The 27,311-nt window shown below is 41.8% G+C and overlaps 1 protein-coding gene across 2 annotated transcripts in view; it reads left to right on the top strand.

The window, feature by feature from the left end:
- The window catches only part of LOC116047751 (Down syndrome cell adhesion molecule-like protein 1 homolog), a 102,629-nt gene that overhangs the window by 16,891 nt on the left and 58,427 nt on the right, over positions 1 to 27,311 (top strand). For both annotated transcript variants that reach the window (XR_004897317.1, XM_031296716.2), the window contains exon 3: positions 10 to 156. Coding sequence is in view for 1 of the 2 variants with exons in the window: in XM_031296716.2 (XP_031152576.1) it covers positions 10 to 156 (147 nt within the window). In the remaining variant the exon portion in view is untranslated. The remainder of the gene's footprint in view (positions 1 to 9; positions 157 to 27,311) is intronic.

Raw genomic sequence — 27,311 nt, forward strand, 5'->3', positions numbered from 1 at the left:
ACACCTCAGTATTCAGGGAGCCCTACACAGTCCGTGTGGCCGATCAACGCTCCATGCGGGGTAATGTCGCCGTGTTCAAGTGCCTCATCCCCTCAGCCGTCCAGGAGTACGTCAGCGTGGTGTCCTGGGAGAAGGACACCGTCTCCATCGTCCCAGGTAGGAAATTTAGCCAGTGATAGTCATTAAAGGTTCACCAAAAACACAAAAAGCCCCACATCCACCTTTTGTCCTCTCTCGCAGATATCTAATGTCACTGCAAACTCCATTCGTGTAACCATGTGAGTTATATTTGGCTGAGTGCATGCCCGTTGTGTTTGATCAGGTGGTGGATAATAATGGAAAGCAAATGATCTAATGTCATCCCAATATGTCAATGGACTCAAGAACATTTGCCCTTAGAGAAATGAGAAGTCTCTCCAGTTATTTTTAGACTGAATAAATCCCAAACCACATATATTTTGTTCTGTCAGTTTAGTAAAAAATGGTTTTCTATCATATTTGATTGTAATGAAGTTTTTTTTCCTCGTTTGCCATGTTTGTGATTGTTGATACTAATCAATCTAATTGTGTCATTGACATCTCCTGTTTTGTCAGTGAAAGAAGATGGAGGAAGGTTTAAAAAAAATGGTCCAATCATTCAAAAATAAGTCTGATGAAATGGCCTTTGCTTGGCACATCTCTGGCTCCTCACTCACTAACTGACACCACTGTGGTTAATAGCTGTTACAGGGATAAATCAGGCATTGGTAGACATGTGCTGTGTGTGTGTGTGTGTGTGTGTGTGTGTGAGAAGGACAGAGGGGCGTGTGTGGGCTGGGAGGGGGGGGGATCTAATTTGATGAGTGATAGATCTGTTTAGCTGCTCATCACAGTCACCCAAAAGAGAGCAACCACACCTCTAGGGCTCTGCTGTGTCTGGAGCTGTTCTCTCTGCTGCGTCTGATCCTCTATTCAAATCATTCCATGTGAAGTGAGGAATAATAATATCAGTTTGAAACTGAGCCTCCTACATGCTGCTGTATGTCCTGTCTACGTGTGCTGTGTGTGCGTGCAGGCTTGTGCGGTGCAGTGTTAACATTTGCTCCGTGAGCAATGGCAAATTGCAAGGTGTCAGATGAGACTGTTAGGTCAGATGATACGTATTGCTCCCTCTGCCCCTTATCTCGGTGTCTGATACCGAGCACCCCTTTCATCTCTCTAAATAGTGTGTGTATAGAGGTGTGTGTGTGTTTATTTGTGTGTCTCTTTGTATGGCTCTGTCCTTCACACGGGAGCACTCATTGATCCGGCACAGCTCTGTGTGTGTGTGGCCTGAGGGGGGTTTCCAGTCTGGATCGATAAAGCTTGCTGTTGGATTTCCCTCTCTCTAGTCACGGATCCCTCAGTGTGAGTGTGGTGAGACCGGGCCTGTCTGTTTGATGGTAAAACATGCACATATGAACAAGCAAGAGCATGAGTGTGGACACACCGACACGCACGCATGCACGCACACACACACATATACACACACACACACACACACACACACACACACACACACACACACACATTCACATGAGCAGCTTTCTGTGACTAAGCTGATCGGGACAAGTCATCCATATGCTTCAATAAAAACGCTGTAATATAATTTGCTCCATGAACATATGACATCAATACAATACCATTATTTACAGAATATTCTTATCAATAATTTCTTGTAAAACTTCATACGTTTTGATCATGTCCAGATGTAAAAAAAAAAAAATGGATACAATTATTATGTATGTATGGTATTTATATATAGTATACAATACAGTTTATTCTTGGAGTGGTAAAGAATATGAAACACCCTTTTAGAGCTAAAATAATTAGTTGATTAATCAATTATCAACAGCTTCTTCAATGTGTGGTTTGCTGATTTTCTCTGTGGTATTGTAAACAAATTTTTGGGTTATGGACTGTTGCCCAAGCAAAACAAGACATGCATTGTGATGGACATTTTATAAACAAAATGATTGATCGATTAATCCAGAAAATAATCGTTAGGTTATTCCATAATGAAAAAAATCATCCTAAAGTAAACCATCTGAATTTGCATTTGAAAAGTTTGAGAGCTTTTTTGTTTTCCATCTCTCTCTCACTCTCCTTCTCTCTCCAGGGCTGATGAATAGGTCTTATTAGTAACACAATACTCCTCTTCTTCTTTCCGTCTGTCTTTGGCTCGACGCCTCCTCTCATCTCTTTCCCTCCCTGGTACAGACTGGTGGCCTGTTTCAGCATCATGGCCAACACACATGAACGCACGCACACACACATACACACACACACACACGCGCCCCTTCCAACCCACTACATTCCACCACACACCTCATCTATCCATCCATCCATCCATCCATCCATCCACTCCATTTGTCAGCTCCTGGTAGCATGGACAGATTTCTCTCTTTCGATAGCACTCGAGATGCTCTAGTGGTTTGCCATTTATTAGGAAAAGTGTATGCCAAGGTATTGGCTTGACACATGTCACACAGACGGCTGTGTTGGTCAATAAAGCTGAGTTTGAATGGGCTTTGATGAAGAGGCAGGAGGGTGTTTGCTGACAGCTGGCCTCACTGCGAGACGACCCTGCCTGGGTGTCGTGTCAGTATTTGACAGCCAAATCTGTTTGCGTTGAGGCCCGTTCACGGAGCAATGTGGGGGGGGGAGTAGACAGATAGCTAGACAAGTAGACAGTCAAACAGAGGAGGGCTTTGTGTGTTGACTGGCTATCCTGGTTTTTACTCCCCTGTCATACCTCCCCTTCTCCTGCTATCTCTCTATCTAACCATGTCTCTCCCTTTAATTGATGGTTTGCTCGTATAGCCATTGGTTAGAAAATTAACATTTGTTTGCTTGTCAGTTAGGGAACTGAAAGAGGATGCTCTGTTGACGGATGTGTATGAAGGAACTTCATTTGTGTGTGTGTGTGTGTGTGTGTGTGTGTGTGTGTGTGTGTCACTGTGTTAGTATCCGTCTCCTCCAGTTGGAGCTTAAAACAGTGTGAGTTTTATCTGGTCACCATGGTAACGGGTGCGAACCGGCGGGCGGAATGAGGAAGGTGTGAGGATGCATCACTGCCTGATTTTTATTAGTGCATCACCATGGCTCAGCTCTTGCACGCACACACACACACACACACACACACACACACACACACACACACACACACACACACACACACACACACACACACACACACACACACACACACAGATGACATAGCTGCATATTAACATACATTTGAGGGACGGGTAGCGAGGATACATGTCGTCACTGTCAGGAGAAGGAATCTTTTATCTACAAATGTGGAGATTTTACCATTATCTTTCTCCAATAAACAAGAATAAGTAACAAGAAATTACATTACAGACTTGCCAAAGATATGTCTGAAGGCATTTAGCCAGTGTGTAATGTTACATAGTTTAAAAACAAACATGATCATGACTATCAGCCAATATATCTTAAATATCAGTAACGGTATCTGCCTTGATAATCGAGTATCGGTCGGGCTACTACACATAAGCATAATCTTTAGTACTCTGTTGGTCTTTAAGAACCACTTCTAGTGCTAATCCTCAGTAAATACTGCTGCTATCAAAATACTAAAAATAAATTTTGTCTGGAAATATTCACAGGCCTGTTCTTGAATTTGTGCTATATGTAGTTAGTTCAGTCTCTTGGGAGTTAACATGAGGAAAACGTGAAAAGAATATACAGAGAGTTCAGTTGTTTGTGTTTTATTTTATCCTATGTTGAAATGAAAGAAATCGGACCATTCCTCAGACGCAAACATCATGTTTATGTGAATCACATAACACACTGTGGTTGAATATAGTGACACCTGAGTAGCTTCATTAAATGTTAAAGAATACATTGACAGTGAGAGTCATATTGCAGTAATATATCAGGCTAAGAAATATATGCCTTAACCAACCTGATTTAATGTTAAATTTCATACTGCTCACCATTTACAACAACTCGACCACCTCCCCTGCTCCTTCTTTTTGAAGAAAAGATGTATATAGAATATAATAAGAACATGAATAATAACTTCCTGTGAAGTTAAAAGTTCCTTTGGATACATGCAGTATGGCTGAGATTGTAGCATACTCCTCTTCTGCTATATTACATGGAGAGGCTTCAGAATGAAATAATATCACTAGAGAAAGCCACAAAGAGATAGATATGTAGATAGATAGATTGAATCTATCTATCTACTAATTGACTCATTGTGTGGTTGATATAGTGGAAGAGCGACAGAGACCAGGGAGAGTATCGAGGGTGTGGAAAAGTGTGATGTCTGTGTTTTTGCATTCATTGATTGAGGTTGTTTAATCCCCCTTCTCTTTCACACACACCGCCTCGCTCTCTCTGTGAAGTGTAGCGTCACCACAGCTGCTGCAGCTTCTGTCCCAGTCTCCATTTTGTGGCCACTCTGCAGAGGCCCTATACTCTCTCTACCCCTCTGTCTATCCACTCTTCTCTTAACTTTATCGCTTTCTCTCTCACGCTTCCTTTCTAGAGGCACTTATTAGGAGATGAAGTGACAAAGCCTCGTCTTTTCCTTCCACTCCATCAAACCTGAAAGTGAACAACAGATAGGCACAAAAAATGGCAGAATAGGCAAAAAAAGAAAGACAAAGTGGCACAAAAGCTTGACATGCTAAATTATGCAGATGGCAAAGTGGGCATAGGATGGAAAGATAATGGAATGAGGCGGCTAGGTATATGAGAACGTATGAGAGGATGGGCAGATGGACAAAGAGAGAGGTGTGTGGGCTCGGTTTTCTTGTTGTCCCCAGCACCCCAGGGAGAAAGAGGAGGCCAGGGGCTCTAAAGTCGCCATGTCCTTCCATTAAAGATGCATCTGACAAGTGCTTAATTCCCCCCCACCTACCCTCTCTCCTCCATCTAGCTTTCTCCGTTAGACTTTCTTTTTTATTCATCCCTTTTCTGACCATTAACCATTACACACATTGTGCACATCTATGTGTTTGTCTTTCGGGATGGTAGCAGTTTGTGCCTGTGTGAAGGGTGGGGGGAAGAGGGCAATGGGTAGCTGTGGAGGGGAAATAGGTGGTGTTTACTTATTGAAGTGTGTTTATGGGCTGTGTGCGTGTGTTTGTGCGTGCGTGAACCTGGCAGTTATTTGTGTTAGGTTGGGTTATTTATTCAGCACTCGTGTTTGGATGTTTTACAGAGAGAACAGGTGCAGAGCGACTCTGAGCGCGCTCTGTGTGAGCGGACTCTGTGTGTGTGCGTTAGTGAGACAGACAGAGAGAGTAAGACACAGGGGCATTCACTGCTGTCCAGGCACTGATAGGGTCGCAGTGTGTATCTGAGTGGTTGACATGATTTTAGTTTGAAAGGAAATGCTGATTTGTAGCTTTTAAGATACACAATACATATACATAATGTGCAGGTTATTTGTTGAATTACAGACAGACGGATAGACAAACATTGTACTACATGCACATGAACATGGATGTTCTGTGTAAAGATTGAAATGGCAGGAGAGATGGAGGGAGATTGAAGGAGGGAGGGAGGGAGGAAGGAAGTGAGAGAGGGCTGTGCACGAGGAGAATTTCAATGGCACTCCAATCATGCAGGCAGTCTCGTTAGCCCAGGGAACATTTGCATAGCGCTTCGGCGAATTCATTTGGCCTTACTCAGAGAAGATGGCTCCCTTTCCTCTCTGCTAGTTAGTTATTCATTAACCACACTCAGCCAAGGTGTGTGCGAGTACATGCATGCAAATCTGTGTGTTTCTGTTTCTGACCTGCCGGCTGACATGCTTTTGATTTTATACTGTATAGCCGGTGTTGCGTCTGCATCTTTCTGACTGAATGGATCCTCCTGCATATATACTTACAATAGTAGTGTAAGTACATGCCAGCAGACAGAATCATTGTCAGATATTTTGCCAAATGCAGAACTGACGTCAGAGCATTACTCATCACCCACCATGATCTCGCCAACACCCTTTTCCTCAACCAGTGATGCTGTGCCTCAACTTTGTGTATCACTGCTGCATTCCTCCTCCTCCTCCTCCTTCTCCTCCTCCAGCCCGAGAACCTAATTAATGATGGGTGTTCAGACATTTAGATCTATACTTTAAGTCATTACTTATGAGGATCATGACTTGTTACTTTTAGGGTGGGGTAAGAGTGTGTGTGTGTGTGTGTGTGTGTGTGTGTGTGTGTGTGTGTGTGTGTGTGTGTGTGTGTGTGTGTGTGTGTGTGTGTGTGTGTGTGTGTGTCAGGGGAAGGAGGCATTGGGGGAGGAGGGTGGTAACAGTGAGGAAGCACACAGTCAGTAAGTGAGGATGACACATGTAATGAAGAATACAGTGGATGCGTTATTCTAATTATCCCCAATGACACCGCCTTGCAATCTAATGTTGTTTGACAGTGCACAACAACCATGGTGTGTGTGTGTGTGTGTGTGTGTGTGTGTGTGTGTCCCCGTGTGTGTGTGTGCGTGTTTGTGTGTGTGTCCGTGTGTATATCTGTGTGTCCGTGTGTGTGCATACATTTGTACATGTACGTGTGCATATGTGTATACATTTGCAAGCAAGCATTTGTTAGAATCACATCTGCTTGAGCTAAAATGTGAATTTGTTTTGTATGACCCTTTCTAAAGTTAAGTTGTCCTATTGGTCTGAGTAGACACAGACAAAACACACCCACATGCCCAACATTATTCAGCGCTCCATGCTTATAACTTTATGTGATAATAGGTAGGCCTACTTACTGTAGCTTTATAAGTAAAAGTAATATTTATATACTGTATATTTATATATATTAGCTTTAAAGCTATAGTGCGTAGTTTCTGCTGCCCCCATGAGGAATTCCAAGTAATGACAACAAAACTGTTGGCTCGTCCACATGATACTATTCTCGCTTTGCCAGACCCTCCTCCAAAGCAGTGCAAAAATACGAGTCTTGCGAGAGAAAACTCAGATTGGACAGATAGTCTAGCTAACTGTCTCAATTTACCATGCAGAGGTTGTAGGAGCAGTTAACAGTAGTCCTCATAAATCCACAGAATTTAAAAAGAGATGTGTGGAGCTGATAGTCGTAATTAGCTTTGTAGCAACTCATTTGGCAACGGCTTGAATGTAACGGACGTTCATTAATATCAAAAAGTTACACACTAAAGCTTTAAATGGCACACAGTTTGGTCTATTATTTTTTGCTGGGAATTATTTGAAAAAAGGGATCCATGTGAACAATTTGAAGATAAACATCACAGTGCTTTGGATGAACATGTCTCGCTCATGTTAAACAGTTTTGAAAAGAAACCATCTACACCAGCTTTATTGACTTATAGGTGCCCTGTGAAGTTTCCTTGTAAGCTAAAAAAAAGTTATATTTGCATTGAGTTCTAACTCATAAACCCCAGTGTGTGCATCTCAAGGCCTCACAAATGTGTCCAGTGCATCAAATTCATGTTTAATAGCTTGCAGTTTTCTTCTTCATTACCTTTCTTTGTGATGTTAATCAGCAGAATAGCGTGAAAAAAACGCTTGCTTGTGCACAATCCAAACAAGCAGGGACAAACTCGTAAAGACATGGTCACTGGTGCTACAAGTGGTCAAAAACTCCACAGGGAACCTTTTTAAAGTTTTTTATTTATTCACAAGCAATAACTTAAAAATATTTGAATACCTATAATAATAATTTGTATTTTCAGGAGCATGAGAGGAAGGTCCTGGTCGTAAAGAAATTGTGATATATTACAGAAATATAATGTTAACATATCCATATGTTATTGGACAAATATCAGTCTCTGGATTTTTGCCCAAAATAACAAATGACCCCCCACAAGTCCTGGCCCTAAACTTGAGAGACTGACATACATCGTGCATGTTAAAGGCCAAAAGCGATTGTGATTGTGAGTATGTTTATAAAGAGAGAAAGGTGAAAAAGAAACAAAAAGTAAGAAAGCCAATCGAGCATGTGCACATTCGGTGCACGTGCCGTTATAGACGTGCATGTGATTGTGCGTGTTTGTGTTTTAGTAGCGGGGTGGGGGCAGGGCAATATGAGAGATATCCTGTTCAGACACATCCCCTCTGGAGCTGACTTAATGACCCGTGACCTGAAGATGTACATGCTTGGGAAGAAGAGAGGGTGGGAGGCAGGGTAGCCGAGGAGGGACAGAAGGGGAGCAGCAGGATAAGAAAGGCAGTAGGTTGAGGAACTGGGAACAAAATGGATGAAAACTGCAGCAAATAAAGCAGAATGAGAGATGCAAATGTGTCCTGTGTGACGCATCAGGCTCTCTCGCGGGCGCGCTGGGATGCGTCCTGACTTGACCACAGTCATATCCATCAGCTGGAGGAGCTCCTCCTCTTACCTCTTTCCTACTGTCTTTGCTGCTTTCACTTAGTTTTCTTTATTTCTTTCTTGTATCTTGCTCATAGATCACAGCTAATCAAAGACAGGATGGAGACAGCCAGCAGCGCTCTGACATGCAGCCCACAATGGACACAGGCAGAGGCAGCGAGAGAAAGATAGAGAGCCTCAAAGTGAAAAGAGGACAGGGAGATAGAGGTGGAATAACTTGGTAGGGGAGTGGGCAGAAGAAATAGAAATAGATTGGCACAGTTTACCTGCTCTACTCATTTTTTATTTTTCAGTTTCTTCTACGTTTTCCCTGTCCTGCCTTCCAACCTCGCCAAACCTCTGCCATATACAGTATGTTCATTCCTGTGTAGCAGCCTGTGTGGATGTCGTGGGTGTGAGCCCTCACTGACCTACCCTGTGAGCAATGGCATCTCTATGCTTTATTAATAGCTAATCAATGGTCTCTCTGGGGTGTATAGGATGCCCTGAGGACTCCCACAAGACATATGCTGACGTGTAATCACACACACACGCACACACACACACACACACACACACGCACGCACGCACGCACACACACACACACACACGCACGCACGCACGCACACGCACACACACACACACACACACACACACGCACGCACACACACACACACAGATATTTCCCCAAACACAAGTCAATAGTTCATAGAAGTCAGTGGAGTATAACACATGTAAATTTTATCTTGCCAATAGTGTTTTTAAGGTTTTCATTATGTTTTTATTTAGCCACTGCGACACAATGACGCAAGTAGCCCTGATCCATTAGACTGATTCAGATTTGTCCTTCATATTCCCTGATTTGGTTTGTTTGCATCGTAAATGCACTCTCTTTCTCATTTTCTGTTACCTCTGCCTCCTAGGGTTCTCTTAGTGCTTGACTTGACATGTATTCCTCTCAAGCGTTTATCAGGCCCACCTGACTGCCTCTTGTTTTGCATCATTATTTTCCTTCCCTTTCTGCTATTTTCAGCGTGCCTGCCCTCTTCCTATTCTTCCTTCACCTACTTATTTGCTCCGCTCTCACTTTCTGTATCTTAGCTCTTGGTATTTTGAAAGTACAGTCTGCTTTTGTGTGTGTGTGTGTGTGTGTGTGTGTGTGTGTCTGTTTTGTTCATGTGCATAGCCATTGTTTTACAATGCCCAGGGCAATGCAAGTTTTCTGTTCCTCTCACTCTGTCTCACTGGAGACATTGTTTGAAAACAGTGATATGAGTTTCAGACATCCCTTGTGAGGAATCCTCCCATGTTTTTCCTTTTTACCGCCCTTCTCTCCTTCCTAGTCAACCCTCACTGAGCTAATGGCTCACTTCTAACTCACTTCCTGTACTGTGACATGTTGCATGGATAGCTCTCCTTGCCACACATATAAATTACAGCTAAATTACATGTTTTACAGTTTGTTTGTTTGTTTCATCATGTGTGCATTTTAGCATCCCAAACTAAATGAAAGGCTGAGGCTAGCAATATTCTATACTTTTGATATTGTCAACATCCCATGAAAAGACCAAAACCAGTAAACTCTCAACCAGTCTCTTTCTCCCAGCCTTTCTAAGGCTCTCAGCCCCAAGCCCAAACATTCCTACTAAAGCTCTTTAAAAATTGCTCAAAAATGTATACTTTCATGTTTACCTTTTTTAGAACATGCGTGTTTCAAAGAAGATTCACAAGTGCAATTGTTTGTTATACCTACAGATTTGGTGCAGTAGCTGGACGGTGTGGGACTAACTAAAATTGCAGTGCCAGTGTTCATAGTAATTAAGGAACATGTCGTCCAGTGCAATGGTGTGACTCATTGATGCATTATTGATAGTTTTTGAACAATGGAGGTCTGTGGTACAGAGGAATAAGCTAAATCAGGCTTCGGTCTAAACAGGCAATAGTTGTTAGTAGGATCAACTTCCAGAAACTTCACAGTAACTTGCAGGCATCACAACTGGTTGCCTGGTAACGACAAGATTCCAGGACTCCTTGGCAAAAAATTGTCTGGCACAGAACCCTCTTTAAAACCCCAACTTGTCACTTTACGGCAGTGAGCTTAAGTGTTGCTGGTCGATAGATTTTGTTACTGTTGGACAGGGCCAGGCTAGCTGTTTCCCCTTGTTTCCAGTCTTTATGCTAAGCTAAGATAACTGGCCGTTGGTGGTAGCTTTATGTTTAATGGACCCTTGTTATGAAAGCGAATAAGCATGTTTCCCAAAATGTCCAACTATTCCTCCACATGGGATTTCACCATTTTTATACCTACATTCAACTGCACTTTGGCTAAGAAGGTGTGTGTTTGTGTGTGTGTGTGTGTGTGTGTGTGAGAGAGAGAGAGAGAGAGAGAGCGAGAGAGAGAGAGAGAGAGAGAGAGAGAAAAACTTAGCTGAGCTTAGCTGACTAAGGCTCCCAGAAGACAAAGGAAGGGGGAGAGGAGTGCGGGAAGGAATGCTATTTGAATCTTATATACATTTCAGTTGAAAGTCATTCTAGCCTTGATACATTCTCTCTAGAGTTGGCCACACACACACACACACACACACACACACACACACACACACACACACACACACACACACACACACATACACATACACACTCTTGGACAAATAAAGCTCTTATGTATGAGAACAGATTGACAGTTGAGTGCTTGCACTACAGCTCAGTCATCCTTGTTGACTACATCTCTGCTATCAAGTTGAAAATACAATGCATGTCAGCATACAGCCTTTCCATAAAATAAAATATATATTGTAATAGCTATAGTTGCTTTTTCTTGCCGCTCCTTCTCCCTCAAAACTTATTTTTCTTTTGTCCTGGGAAACACACCTCCATCGAATAAAAGGGACACAACCGTTTTTATACTAAGTTAGATTTCAAGTCCTATGAGTTGGTCTAAAAAAATACACACGTCGCTCCTCAGTTTTAAAATATTTCTAACATGGCTACAAGAAACATGTCTAGACAGTGGCTTTAATCTTTGAGCTTATTTATGATATATTTTCTTGTAATTTTGGAAATCAGTGCAGTGGAAGTGACATCCGTAACCCTTGCAAGTTGCTGTACTGTGCATACTGTAATTTAGGCACATAGGAAGGGCTACATAATCAAGTGCTTCTGAAGGGGTCGAGAATATACACACATATCTTTTGTACTTGTGTCACTCTTTAAGCACCCCCACTCGCCAACAGCACATATCTCCAGATTTACCATTTGTGTGTGTGCATCTGTGTGTGTCTCTCCCTCTTTTGCTCTGCATAAACAGTGTGCCCTTCTCTTGCAGACTGACAAGTGAACGCCTTGTTTATTTCTGTTGAGGGGGAAACAGATGGGTATTTATTCCCCTTCGCTCCCCTACCTCCAAGTGCATGCGTGTGTGTGTGCACGCAGAGAGAGAGAGGGGGGGGCGATAACCTTTTAGTGTTGTCTTTTTCTTCAACGATATTGCACGTTGATATCACCACAGTCAGCGTTTAATGACGCCGGTGTTGTGTTGTCTTGTCTCGTATTATCGTTAACAAATTTAACACTTCAGCAGAGGTGTCAATTTCCATACAGGTTTAGTGGCTTGACGGTTAACATTGAAGTATGGATTTGATTCGTGGGGCTATTTTGCCGATGGTGATGTTATTAGTGTTATAAGTTAGCAGTAGGCACTTAATTAACCGGACCCAGGGTGAGTCTGATGAAAACTGCTGCCTTCGGCCGATCAGCTCCGAGATTGCCTCGCATTGCACAGCGCTGTGAAGGAACGAAGCGTGTTTAGAAGTGGTGAATGTACAGCTCACAGCAACTTACAATGATATAGTGTCTGGTTTTTGTTTGATATTTAGTGTTGCAAATGGCTTTTTATAGAGTTTCCTCTTAGTGAAGTAATAGACACGGAAAAGCCAGCGTTACGTAGCACCTTTTTTTCCAACCGTATTCAACACAACAGTTGCGATGTTCCTGTCAACTATCCACTCGTGCTCCAGGAACGTGAAGAAAAGTTTGCTTGTTATATCCAGCAATCATGTTACGTTAGAAGTAGCAAAATTGTAACCGCAGTCCCAGCCTGTAAACTCCCCCACGCCCGCTGCTGTCCAGAGCGTGTCAACAGTCTGCTGCGTTCTGCACCAGCAGCATATTGTTCGGCCGTTTATTTTTATTTTTATTTTTATTTTTAATATATAATAGTTTATTAGATATTATAAAGACAGATGCAGAGACACGCATACATACCCACACACAGAGGCGTCCCGCTTTATTAGATTATATATCGGCATATCGGTTACATTATAGAATAGGACGAACATATATGTATATTGTTCTTATAAGGTAGATTCAGTGATCTCTGTGATCCTGTGTACACTTGGTTTAAGGATGTGTCTTGGGCGATTGGATCATAAGTTTACAGCGCTAAATACAATTGCAAACGGCCACAAAGAGGCATCGTGTTCCCATCTCTCAAACCACACACCGAAGTGGTCTGGGCCGCATTTGACTTTTTGATTGATCTTTTGTAGTGTAAACGCTAATGTGTCCTGATGCATCTCCGACAAGACCGTAACAGGAAAATACATCACCAATGCTCTATAACTTGCCAATTTCACGACGAGTTGGAGAAAGTGTTGCATGACCGTCCGTCGCTTTGCTCTATGGAGAGAGATGTGTTGGATTCTGCTGACAGCAATATCTCTAGCTTCTAGCAGAAGTGATGTAGGCAGTAATACAATCTGAACACAAGTGGTCAGCTGGAGACGCATGATAGACACAAGTGTGAACGGCAACGTGTCTTGGCTGTCCACTTTTGTTCAGATCACCAAAACGAATTTTAGAACCAAGCGTAAACGGTCTGTCTCTAACTGACTCCAACCCTTTTTGTCTGTCTTCAAAATTAGATTCATGTTATGCTTATGTTACATTGTGTTATTACAATTTTATTTTAGTATCATGTGTCTGTCTTGCTGTAAAGCTACCCACTTCCCTTTTGCTTTTCCTCTTATAGTTAGACTGGTGGTGTCCCATCTATAACATTTGCAATTTCCAAACATAATCCAATCTGATCTGTAAACAAAAATACGGTATCACTGCTGCTCTGAAGTTTGACACTCCAGCACCGGGTTAGCATCTGTTGCTATGGAAACAGCACAAACTATTATAGAACCCACTGCCTCTAGCTGAAGCTGCTTCTTGACACTTTTAAATACATTAAATTAAGCATATTTTCAGTAATATCATCTAGAGGTGACTTATTAAACAGTTGAGTAACTGTATCAGCATTTCCTTAGTTTTAAATCCTGAATTTACAATAAGGAAGGGAAGTACTTAAGGGAAGTACATGCAGAACCTCTGGTACTTTACTGCTCAGCCTCAGACAATCCAATGAGTGAGCTATCACAGAGCAGTGCTCCTAACTAATAAACTAACCAACCAACCAACCAACCAACCAACCAACCAGTAACCGGTCACTCTGGAGTGCACAGTCAATAGTGGCACAAAAGCAGCGCATGCAAGCTCAAGAGGTGCAAAAGAGTCAAGATTGAAACAGAGGAAGTGTATCAGCCATCTTTAGAGTCTATAGAGGGTTAGTGTTAGATACTAGCTCAGACAAACTGAGTATTTGCTCTGTTACCCGAGGGTATGTTGCTTGTTAAAACAGCAGAGATCCAAAGTACACAAGTGGCTGGTATAGAAAATTGAGCATCTAAAAAACTAAGGACTTTTCGTTTTTCTCAGAGTTGGTGGACGAAACCAAAGCTGAAAGGTTGTGTAAACTTGCATTAGGTGGTCAGAAATTTCAATTTGATGTTCATGTTGCTTCATGTCTGCTGGATGTGTAAGCAAGCAACTGTTAACCTTTATTGTCTTATTTTGCTTTGTTTTACTACTACTTCTCCAGTAGGTTCCAGTGATGCAGCTATTTCATATAGCTCCCATGCACCTTTGGTTTTCGTTGCTTTCAAAATGTTTGTGAGTGTTGTAACCTCTCACGGGTCTCTTTCACGAACACAGACAGGCTTGTGCAGCCAGATTGGGTTTATAAACTACTAGAACCAGACTGTCAGAGGATCATGTTCCCCCAGTTTCAGCTTCTTGAAGCACTCCTTTTTTGTTTTCATGCATTCTTTCAGTCAGTTAAAATATTACTTAAATGGTCATTTTTTAGTTTTAGTTTTCTTAGTGCATGGTGCAATACCCTGCAGTCTGTCTTCATCCTGAACTAGAATAAGTGGGTACAGAGAATTGATGCTTGGATGGATGAATGGCTGGTTGGATGGAGTGATGTAGATGAACTCTTCTGCTGTATAAAATATGTTGTACTTAAAAAAGACTAGAAATAATGTTGGTATGTCATGGTTGTATATGTAGTAGAGACATTATGAGAGTATTCTGGTATGGCCACTACATAGATGCAAGTATCTACCAGTAACCAGGAGAATCGTGCTCGATGGTGTTTTAAGCCCCCAACGTCTCCTTCCAGGCAGCGCTGCCTGGAAGGAGACGTTGGGGGCTTAACACCGATAAACGAGAATCGTTTGAAGAAACAATTCCTGAGCATTTAGTTCTGTCTATTTAACACCTCACAAGAGTCACTGGCACCTCATTTGCATCTGGAAGCCTCAGTATCCATTTTTGATCTTCCTCCACCTATAGGAAGTAACCTAATTTTTCTGTTACATGAATTCCTTGGGTGACATTATGATCATTATAGTTTCATATACAGAAGTCACCTACCTATTACTCACAGTGCACACACACATGCTGGGTGCCAGGTGGAGGGGTGGGTAATTGTGGCATCAGTTGACAGTGGACATGACTGTATGTTTTCCTCTTCAGAAGTCAACTGAGCGTAGAAGCGTTCCACTAATAGGGAGAGTGGCTCTGCATATACGCAATGTGTTGCTGTGCAGGAGAGAACCATTCTGCCACTGTCAATGTCTGTGCATGTGTGTGTCCTGATACTGTCTGTGTGCATGAGTTTGTACATTTATGTATGCACGGTTGTGTGTCTGCGTACATATGCGTTTGTGTGTTCATTCATGCATGCTCGCATATCCAGCGTGTACACATTTGTATGTGTGACAATAATATTGGGGTTTGCTGACAGAAGATGAGATTGAGATTGAGAGAGAAACGGAGAGATAGGAAGAAGGGTTCGATAAAGTGATGAGAGAGAAATACAGCATAAAGAAAAAGAGCAGTTGCCGTGGAGGGAGCGATAGAGTGAGTGAAAGACAGAGCAGTACTCTCTAGAGATACACATGGGGACCAAAGACACATTCTGCCACTGTAAGCATGTTTAAATTTTAAACAGGCACTTAAGAGGGACAGCACAGAAATGCATATATCTCAAAGAGGTTCGAAGCAGGCACTTGTGGGTAAAGCAGTGATTTTTGTCCGTATGAGGGCGAAAGAAGTGTTTAAAAAAGGGAGAGAGCAGATAACAGGAAAGAAGAGTTGGAGTGGAGGAAAGGAGGGAAAAGAGAGATGCAGGCTTTCTTAATGGAGGTGTTTTTGCTTCACTAATTTTAGAGCCCATTTAACAGAGTGTGCTCCTCTCTCCTCTCACACTGTCTGTGCCTCCCTCGCCCCCCACCCTTCCATCTCACCCTCTCGTCTCTTTCCCTACATCTCCAGTTAATTTAATGAAGGGTTGCCCGATTGCTTTTAGCATTAATATTCCAATACCAAGTGATGTAAATAATGAATGCAACCTCCCTCTATTCTCTCTCCCTCTCTCTTACTCTCTGGATGATGTTGAGCCCCATCTGTCGTCGCTGCGGTGGCACAGAGCACTCCCCAAGGATAAGAGGGAAAAGTAGGATGAGAGAGAGAGAGAGAGAGAGAGAGAGAGAGAGAGAGAGAGAGAGAGAGAGAGAGAGAGAGAAGGTGTGCCTAGAGGGATAACACGAGCATGTCTTCCGTTTAGTGTCAACACTGAGATTTTCTGGTTGTGGGGTTGTATCTCTCTGAATGGGAGATTTAACTTTACACCTTTTTAAAATTTAGTAGTACAATAGATTATTACGATAAACACTGTGGACTTTAAGGGTCTCATACTACCGGCCTGAGTGCCAGATCCATTAGGCAATTTCATAAGACCCCTCCACATGTTTAGATATTTATTTTTTTATTTGAACCAAAAATAATTTTTGTTACATTTCCCATTTTTATTCAGCCTTTTATTTTAGAATAATCATCAAATCTTCAAGCAAGTCTGCAAAGTTGGATCATAAACACTGGATCGTTGTTTTAAATGTAACATTCAGCAGGGTGCACCTTGTAACTTGTCAACATAAACACTGATTTACTATGAAACACCTGACTCCAAAATGTCTCCCTCTAGACCTAAAAGAAAAGTTGATCTGGAGAACAGAGAGCTTCAGAAAAAGGTGGACATTGATTTTTTTTTTTGCAGAGCTCAATGCAACTTGAACCTATCTGAGTTGTATTCTCAAGGAATACAATTTCAAGATGCACTTTTCTACTAAAACTGCAGAGCAGTACAATATTATGAGGGAATGGAGATAAGAGTGGCTCAGCTTTTGAGTGTATATAGTTGACATTTATTTATGAAAAACTTTTTTTTTCTGAATGTTTAAATGGCCCCCCAATGGTGTGTGTGGTGAGTCATTTCCACAAATGTGATTGCTGGACCGTTTGAGCAGTCTGCGTTGATTTGCCCCAAACAGCCAATGTTCCAACTGTACTGATGTTAGCTGGTCTCAGAACTCACCAGGAACTACAGTTCTATTCCGCCCACTCATGTCTTTCCTTTGACTTTGTATGCATTATATTGCCGCCTATAAAATTTGACTTGTGTTCTGTCTGAACACACCTTAAGAAAGAACATCCTGGCTAGTGGTCCCCACGGTGTTTTTAATTTTTCTTGAATTTAGTATCATAGTAGAATATAAGTGAACACTGTTGCTTTTAGGGTCTACATTTAAGTGAAGTAGGTTTTTAGTCATGAAAGAGGGTGAAAGAAGAAGAGATTGTAAGAAAGGGAAGTTGGAGAGCTGGTGTCTGGTTTAGACTTCAGGCCTCTTGCAAACTAGTAATGAGTGGAGCTAATTAATTTAGACTCTGCCAACAGATGGCTAAAGCCACATGGCAGCCGCTAAGGGAGGTACTCCTCTTTCCTCTCACTCTCTCCTTCTCTTTCTCTTTAACTGTCTCTGTCCATCTCTCCAGCCGCACTCACTGTAAGCCCCTTTGCGTTTGTGTGTCTTCAAAGTTGTCACCGCCAGCCAGAGTATTTGATCGATCTTCAGTGAGCAAAGGCCTCTGGGGTAGACATGGGAGCTCTCAGGCTATTAAACAATTACACACTCTCAAGGTGGTCACCTCAACCTTCAACCCAGAGAGGAAGACTGTGTGTGTGTGTGTGTGTGTGTGTGTGTGTGTGTTTTACAAGTATGTTTGTTCCTACAGGTAGAGGAGACTGGATGGGAAGGATAAGAAGAGGCAGATGGAGAAATGGTGGAAAATGGTTTTGGTATTAATGGCTACATTTGTCTGCGGCTTCGCTCGCTCGTGTAAACACCACTCCGACATCATATTGTGACCCCACCTTCCCCCACTCACACACACACACACACACACACACACACACACACAGCCAATCTCCTTCTCTTACAATACCTCCACACACACACACAGAAGCCACACTACAACCACTCTGGTGTTTCTGCATCCAAAGCCATTTCTGAGGAGTTGCCTTGAGTACTTGAGACTTGAGTGGGAAAACACATTAAAGTTTAACTGATGGGAGAGAAAGGAAGAAGGAATGAAAGAAAGGGGACATCAGAGTACTGTCACACATACTCCCCCCCCCCTCTCCATGCAAGGCTAAAAAAGAGGAAAGGAGAAAAGACATTTGATTAGTAGAGTAGAGGAGATGATCAGGTATTGGAAAGAATATTGATATTCAGTAATAAGTTCATCACATTACCTGATGCATCATTCTATTGCAGATTTCACACAACTGAGTAGGATGACCAATTGACAACAACTGTGTCAATATGTTTTGTCACTGGAAAATAATCAACAGCCTACTGTACAACACTAAATAAATGTAAATATTAAACATTGCATGTCTTTATTCCACCAATTCCCCCCCCCCTCTGTTTTGGATTTCCCCTTTTCCTGCCAAATAGCAAATGTCAAAGGGTGCAGAAACAAACACAGATAAAAATGGAGAGAGGGAATAGAGAGAGAAAAAGGGGGAGAGAGAAGGGGACAGATGGGGGAGCTGGCAAGCACGTGGCACACTTTGCATGGGAGTGTGTGTATGTGTGTGACACACAATAGTGGTAATTATCTTAGCCGTTGAGTGCACAGAGGGCTTGGCAGAATAGGGTATGATGGGGGGGATGGAGGGAGGGGAGACAGGCAGTCAAACCGTAATATAATCATAGTCCTTTGTGTGAGCGAGAGCAGAGGGCAGCTCAGTGTCAGCTGTTATTGAGTGCTTATCCCCTAACGGTCTCCCCTACACACAAACACACGCACACAATGTATAGCCATGTCCATAAAATTGTGCTTTTCATATGCACAGGCTTAGACACTTTCACACATCGGTTCCCTGCAAATCCATCAGTCACAGCCGAACAATGTGCAGTATTTAAACCAAACATTATGCCTAATCTGACATTAAGTGAAGGGTTCCTAGTGGTTGTGACAGGTGACAATTTGATCCGCTCATGCAAAACCTAATCACTATAGTAACTAGTTTTAATGTTAGAGTTGTCTTACAGCTACAAGCAATACAAGCTTTGTTCATTCATCAGCTGTTCTTCTATTACCTACTGTACATGCAATCTAAAATCCCGACTGTTTGTGTAGAAACCAACATCTTTGAAAGTGCATGTGTTACTTGTATTGATTACATTTTGGGGACACATATCACGCAGTTGCATTAAGGGGACTCACCTTCCATTTTGTGGACACTGGTCCCAACAAAGCAGTGGTGTTTGGTTAAGGTTAGAATTGTTGTTGATGTTCTGTTTAAGGTTAGGTTAAAGCCCCTGATTATCAACATTTGGCCCTTTAGTGACGTAAATAAGTTTGTTAGTATGGGTGTCTATATACAATATGTGTGGTCTATAGTGTATGTGTGTCTATAGTTTTTAAACAGTTAGTTGATCAATAGATCGATTAGTCGATTGGAAAAAAAACAAACGACCAACAACCGTTTTTGATTAAATGTTTACATCATCCTTCAAATGCAAATCATTTGCTGGTTCTAACTTCTAAATTGTAAACAGGCATTTAGGTCAGTGCTGTAGTACACGAGATCGGTCTTGGTCTTAAGACCGGTCTCAAGACCACTTTTTGAAGGTCTCAGTCTTGTCTCGGAATCGACCGCATTTTTACGTGGTCTTGTCTCGATCTCAGATTAAAGGACTCAGGATTCTATTTCAAGACCGGTCAAGACCACAACTGCAAGGATATCACTTAATTGCCTCTGCATTGTCTAATTGTATGTGTTAACATCATTACTGTGATTGGACGTAAAATGTCCTGCTTCAAATACAACCAATAACTTGACTCACTTCTTTTTTGTAATTTGAAATTTGTTACTGTTAACCCCCTCTCCCCGCCCTCTTAACACACACTCCCAAGAAAGTGAATGCTGGAGACAGTTGAAGCTTTGGCTGTCTGGCACTGGTCTGGTCTTGGTCTTGACTCGGTCTCAACCCCTTAAAGTCTTGGTCTTGACTTGGTCTCGATACACTCTGGTCTTGGTGAAGACTTGTGCTCGGTTTAGGTGGTCTTGACTACAACACTGATTTACATTGAAGACCTATAGCCAATGTTTTGCTGTGCGTTATTTGAATTCAACCACTGGAGTGTTTTGCAGTCTATGTTAATTTGCACTGCAAAGCCAATGCACTAACTGTTCAGGCATTAGCTGTAGCTACTGTGGCTAGCAATGTACTCACTCCTCGTGTGTGAAGTGTGGCTGCGAGTGTGTCCCTAGCAACTGCTTACTTTCTGTAATTTCCCCGCAGTTTCTCTCCATTTTCCCCTTGTCCCTTTATATTTACTTTGAAGCACACAAAAAAATCAATTGACATCGACATGTTTTGACCTCAATTTGCACTGCGTGCCTAGAGTCAATTAGTCTGTTCACGCCGCTCACAACGCTGAGTTGTGTTTTTCTATTGCCTGCAATCAGGCCACTCCTAAGACTCTTTATGACTTTTATCTATTTTATATTGTATTGTAAATTAAATATCTTTGCTTTTTTATTGTTTTTTGTGTGACAAAACAAGTTATTTAAAGTTGTCACCTTTGTCTTTGGGAACTTGTGATGGGCACTCACCTTCAAAATATTTAAGACTGGATATAGTCTAAATGTCAAATCAAATAAAAAATATAATAGAGAGATTAACCCATTAAAAAAACTTATATATCCCTTTTTTATTACTAAAATGAAGACACAGAGAGAAAGACAGATGGGACTAGTGTGTGACTCAAGTCAAGGGATGGACTTGAGCCTGGCACATCAAAGTTAGTGTAGTGAGGGGTTAAGCACACAGTGTAGTGTGTAAGCCTGTTTAGGACTCATAAATAATTCTTGATCCTTCAGCCCTGAGGAAATCCCACAGCTGACCAGCAAATACACAGGACACATCTTAGACGTGACCTTCTACGGTATACCTACACACAAAACACACTCAAGCCTCCTTAGACATCTCTCTTTCAACATGGCCTCTTTCTGTCTCCTGACCCTCACTTACTCTCTCTCTCTCTCTCTCTGTCTCTGTCTCTCTCTCTCTCTCTCTCTCTCTCTCTCTCTCTCTCTCTCTCTCTGTCTCTCTCTCTCTCTCTCTCTCTCTCTCTCTCTCTCTGTCTCTCTCTATCTCTCTCTCTCTCTCTCTCTCTCTCTCTCTCGCTCTCTCTCTCTCTCTCTCAGCTCTGCTGGGATCGGCTTAGCTTCTACACATCCTCAATGATAAATAAATGTTTCGCTTTGTCTCCTCATTAATAATGCAGACATACTTTAAGTGCTGCTGTGGGGGCTTACATTATTTGTCTTTTCCCTCTCTGTTTTTACCTATCTCAATTCTTTCCTCACCCCCATCCCTCCGTCTGATAGAGGAGAAGAGGCAGATAGGGGAAACATAGAAAAGCACTCAGAATCTCCTCCAGTCTTTCGGAGCCTACCTGTAACTTTGTGAGGGAGTAGCATTGGTTTACCTGAGCAACAGGAGACAACAAAGACAAAGTAGAAAAGAGAGGGGATTTAAACAGATTCATCTTTTAAAAGAAGTTTTAATAATTATAACTCTGAAAAAAGTTGTTATTCATGCATACAGTATGTTGACTGGTAAGATTATTTTAGCAGTGTCGGGTCTGCTGCCTTAATTATTGCTCAGGGATTAAAACTTTGATATTGCAGTTACATAGATGTTACTAGCAAACAACAAGTATTTTACTGTGGCCATAACTAACCAGCTAACCATACTGACTGTCACCAGTAGCAAGCACAATGACGTGAGTTTGTTTTTGATTGCATTATTCACACGGCCTTGATTATTTGTTGTTTTTGCATTATCTTAGCTCATGCAAACAAACCTATGGAAACAGTTACGAATAATTTGACATATTTAGGTAAGTGCTTTGCACAGCACATGAACCAATATTAAAGACGCGAAAAAAGTGCAATTTTAGTTAACATTACATACATATAGCTTCAATACTTTTAATCACACACTAAATGATAAAAGTGACATCATTGTTTGGAACTTCTGATCTTTTTCCTCACACGCTCAAATTTGCATGCACAGTTTTGTTGACTTAGGACAAGCCCATTAATCCCACACATTACAGGCTGTATGGCTGTTGGTTCTATGTTTGGTGTCCACTGCCTTTGAACCACACCTAATAGCAACACTGCAGCACTACATCATGTATGTTTGCGTTCCTGCAGCACCTCACTGATGAAAGAACTTCCCATTTCAGTCAAGCAGCTGAGTTGCCTTGGCAACAAAATTATTTTAAAAAACTACCTCACATCAACTTCTCCCTTCTTTCATTTATTTAACTTATCACTTCATTTTTTCCTCTTGATTGCTGTATGATCACAGTACTGTTGAAGCTGATTTTTATACTGAGCTACAAGTGAAGTTTTTCCATTGTTGTACTCTGTTTAACTCATGTCTAAAGAGTGATTGCACTTTGTTGAATTACCATACAAGAAAAAGAGCAGAGAAAGTGAAGGCTTTTGCCGCATTAAGGAATCACCTTGATACCGCCAATGACACATCTGTATAATGTGCCTCATTGAATGTGTGTGGGTATCAACGCTTATGTGCCTTCTGCAAATGTATTATGTGCACCTTCATGTGAGTTTAACAGTTAACATAGTTTGTGGCTTGAGCATTGTCTTAATATGTGCATTTCCCCTGTGCCACACATGCCAGAAAAGGTATGCAACTGGATTTGTTTAGGCTCATTATACAACTGTTATGCTAGGACAAAATCTACTTCTATTTAGGATTGAGTTTGGGATTTGATAGTATTTCCTCAAATCTAAATCCAGTAAAATCCAGTAAAAAGAGGGAGGAGAAAAAAAAGTTTGAGATTTGTTATCGTTTATGCTTAGCCAATTTTTTGAAATGGCAACCCGAACCAAAATGGAAGCTGTAACCATAACCCAAACTGATTTAGGACGGGATAATGTAATGGTGTTGTATGTAATTTTTTTAAATTACAAAAGTAATATAAATAGTTATATTAAACATTTTATGGAAAGTCAGTAATCATTTTCTATATATAAAAATAACCAGATCACATTGGATCAAAATCATATAAATCCAATCGAACCTTTTCATGGAAAAACACAGGTTTAAATAATAAAATGAATAATTGTGTGGCTGAATTCCATTTAGCTGCTTCAGTGTCAGAGTCCTGTTATTGTGCTTGCTGGCTCACTGTCACACTGTCATGGCTTACAGGGCCACTTGAATAGAGCGGAGCCATCATTAATGTTATTAGTAACACATTTGTTCCTACTTTGATAAATCAAAATGTCTGCTTCGAAAAGCCCTCCTCACTGATTTACCACATTGTCCCATAACGGCTTCATACAACCACAGATATCAGAGGAATATCTACCTTGGGATAAACAATATAGCTGTAGCAAAGTCTCTATCTGTTGACAAACCTCTCTAATCCCATTGTATGTTGCATGCACTCATTTTGTGTCCTCTCTGAATAATGCAGGACAAAACTGTGCATACATATGTGGGTGAGTGTGTATCTGGTAAATGTAACCTGACAGTATAAAATACCTAGAAGAGTGTGTCAGCATTTGGTGAAACAAGCGACGGTATCTGTGTATCATTGTGGTCCACGAGTTTCTGGGTAAGGAGCTGCTGTGTATCTGATGTGATGTGCAGAGTATGCTCTGTGTCACAGCAAAACAGCTGTTCCTGCATAGAGCCGTTGGGCACCTGTGTGTGTGTGTGTGTGTGTGTGTGTGTGTGTGTGTGTGTGTGTGTGTGTGTGTGTGTGTGTGTGTGTGTGTGAGTGAGAGAATGTGTTGTACTATGTGTGTGTGTGTGTGTGTGTATATGTGCAAGGGGCAGACTGCCTTGTATCACTGTCACTCACAGAGACAGAGAAAGACACTGATGTTGTTTCACACTGACACTTATTTGACTCCACTGTCCTTAAATCTTCTGCTCCAGGCAGATATATGCGTTCTTGTGTGTCATACAATCACATCACATTAAACCATGGCACCCAAACTCTGGCCTAAAGCCCATTCCTCTCCTCCACAATCGTGTTTTAGCTCCCACACTCCATTCTTCCTGTTTCTTAACTTTCTCTCCCTTCCGTAACCCTTCAGCACTTTGGATACCTCTTTAAAGTTGAAGGGCTCACCAGTCGACACAAGTGGCTTTATTCCTGTTTTTTGTGTGTCCAATCACATTGTTAGTGTGTGTGTGTGTGGGGGGGTGTGGGTGTGGGTGGGCTGTTTGGTAGATATAATTTTATCGAATCTGAGTCCAGTATTGAATCAAGTCAAATTTGAATCCTTCCGAGGTGTATTTAGTCTATAATCCTTTAGGTATAAACTTGAAAAAAAAATCCAATCAAAGAACTGAAATTCAAGCTTTCCAAATAAATTACATATTTGCTGTTTAGATAAATGATTACTTAAATGTTTTGGTCATTGCTCTTTGCTAATAAGAAACCCGAGTAATTTACCAACTTGGATTCTGATCCAAAATAAAGGCAGCTTTTGAAAACAAATCTTTGTGTGTGTGCAGTGTATATTTGGTCCACACAGTTGCTGTGTTTAAGCACACACTTGATAATAGCCTAGAATTGATAGTTGCGATATTGCTGCCACGTTATTGCCATGTTTCTAGCCTCGTAGCAGCACAACACTGTAACTCTCAGCAGAGGTGTGTGGGTCCCAGTCTTGTAGTTTGCTTTAGCTGTGATATGAATGTGTAATTGTGTTTTTATGGTACTACTAATGTCATGAAAGTGGAGCCAAAATAAATTCTGATCTATTATAAAAGAGATGATTATAAGTAATAATGACTTTGGGCTAAAGAGAGGGTTAATCGTCTGCCCTCTAAGTCAACCTCCCGGCATTTATTATGAACTGAGTCACACAGAGAGTTTGAAGTTTACCTGGAGTGAGCAGGGCTGTACAGAAATATTCTTCATTTTCTGCTCTAGTTCTGTTACAAAAATACTGTCTCTGATGTTGTTATGATCTGAATTCATGGGGTTAGGCCATGGCTCGCACACACACAAACATACAAATGCATGCGCGCACACACAGTCAGCAGTCATGTTCTGCCAGCACTCCTTGTAATCCCTCAGACAAATTACAACGTCTTCTCCTCCTTTCTCGTCCTCCACTCACTCTACTTTCTCCTTCCAGCTGCAATTGGATTTGGATAAAGATGGCTTTTCCTTTTCTTCTCTATTCTTCCCTACTTTGGCTAAAGAGGGATTTGCCTGGGGAGATTACACAGACACACATATAGTACGTGCACGCTCGCAGACTGCAGCGCGGAGACATTGCATTTGAGGAAAAACATCTTCACTAACAAACAGTCTCCCCACCCCCCCCACCCACCACCCCTCACTTCCCCCTGCCTGCACTAATGCGACGCACTCTATAGCCAGAGGTCAACAACCTCTCTTGCCTTCACTGTCTTTCACTGCTTTGCTTCTTCTTCTCTCCCACACACTCGGTGTCTACGATTATTGAACTCTTTTGCGCTACTTTCTCTATCCTTCCACTCTGTCCTCTTTGCACTTCCTTCTCATCCCCAACCCCCCACCCCTCCTCATTATTGTCCTCAGTGCTCTTGTTCAGGTCAGATGAGTTGGCCTTAACACAGTGTGATGTTAACTCGGAGCACCCCACAGAGTACTGCTTTCTCAGAGAGCAAGGGTTGACCTCCTGCCACTCTACTGCGAGCAACTAAACTTGTGTAATGGGCAGTGTGTATTTGTGCTCTATCTGTGTGTGTGTCTGTAGTGTCTTTTGTTGTTGTCATGAAGCAATATGATGAAGGAGATTCCATCAGAATGATAGTAACAGATAACTCAGCCATTTTGCATAGTATTAGGCTATTACGACACACTGAAAAAGGAAATACACCCCAGGGACACCAGTGTGTGTGTGTGTGTGTGTGTGTGTGTGTGTGTGTGTGTGTGTGTGTGTGTGTGTTGGAGTAGAGGGGGTCGTTGGTGGTGTGACTGAATAATTGAAGGGTGAAGTCAGCAGATGGTCTTTAACCCTGAACCCCAGACAACAATCAATATTTAAGCAGAGAAGGGATGATACACATCATGTGCGTGCACGCGCACACACACACACACACACACACACACACACACACACACACACACACACACACACACACATGTTTACATTATATAAACTCAGTTACACATTCTTATGAGAGACAGTACATCGCTGTCAGTGTGGATGATATATGGAGTGTGTTTTTCTGCACACCGAGGGAATTCGTACTGTGTATGCAGTGTGGTAGCAGGAGTTTAGAGAAAAAACTGTGTGTTTGTGTGGTGTACAGTATGTGTGTTTTTGCAAGTAATTTTTGTTAGGTTGTCATGCATTTTTACATGCTTGTGGCCAGCATGCAAACATGTATAAGAACTGTTTTGTGCAGGGAACTTTTTCTATGCAAATATGTCATGATAATATATGTGCGTGTACAGTATATGCACAGAAGGGGACGCACATCATGTGTTTTGAAATGTACAGACAGTTGGTAAGAACCACAGTGTCTTCCATTTCTTCCCTCTTTCTCTGTCTTCTTCCCTGGGCCACCAGTAGTGGTAATGGGGAGGGACCTGTCAGCTCACTTAATGCAGCTAATGTTTGCCTGCGCCTGGGGACACGAGCACAGAGACACACACAGTCCTGACACACACAGCGCTCCACTCTCTCTCTCTGTCACCACTCTGTCACATTCCCTCTCTTCTACCTCCCCCCCGCCCACCTCGCTCTCCCACTCTCCTTCCTTCCCTGCATCTCTCATTCTCTCCCAGCTTCTTCTCCCACACTGCACTGCACCCAGTGTATTTTTCAGCTTTGTTTTATCTCGCAGCTTGAAGCTTTTTAGGCCATCAACTTAATCATCTTCACCTTCCATATTACTTATGTGCTTTTGTTATTCCAAGTGACCACTCCACCAGCAGTGAAATGACCTTTTTAAAATGAAACAGTCTTATTTTACATTTAAGAATAAGAATTGAATAATACAGAATAATACATCATTCTGTATTGTTTTATCATTAACGACGCCATAAAAATACAAAAAACAAACGTTTGTCCATCTCTCAATACTTTCTGTCTTCTCTGCCCTTTCTGTAGCACTCAGTCACAAGCCCATTCATTCCTACTAAAGATGCAAATATATAGTTTTG

This window comes from Sander lucioperca, chromosome 5 (assembly GCF_008315115.2).
Source record: "Sander lucioperca isolate FBNREF2018 chromosome 5, SLUC_FBN_1.2, whole genome shotgun sequence".
NCBI lineage: Eukaryota > Metazoa > Chordata > Actinopteri > Perciformes > Percidae > Sander > Sander lucioperca.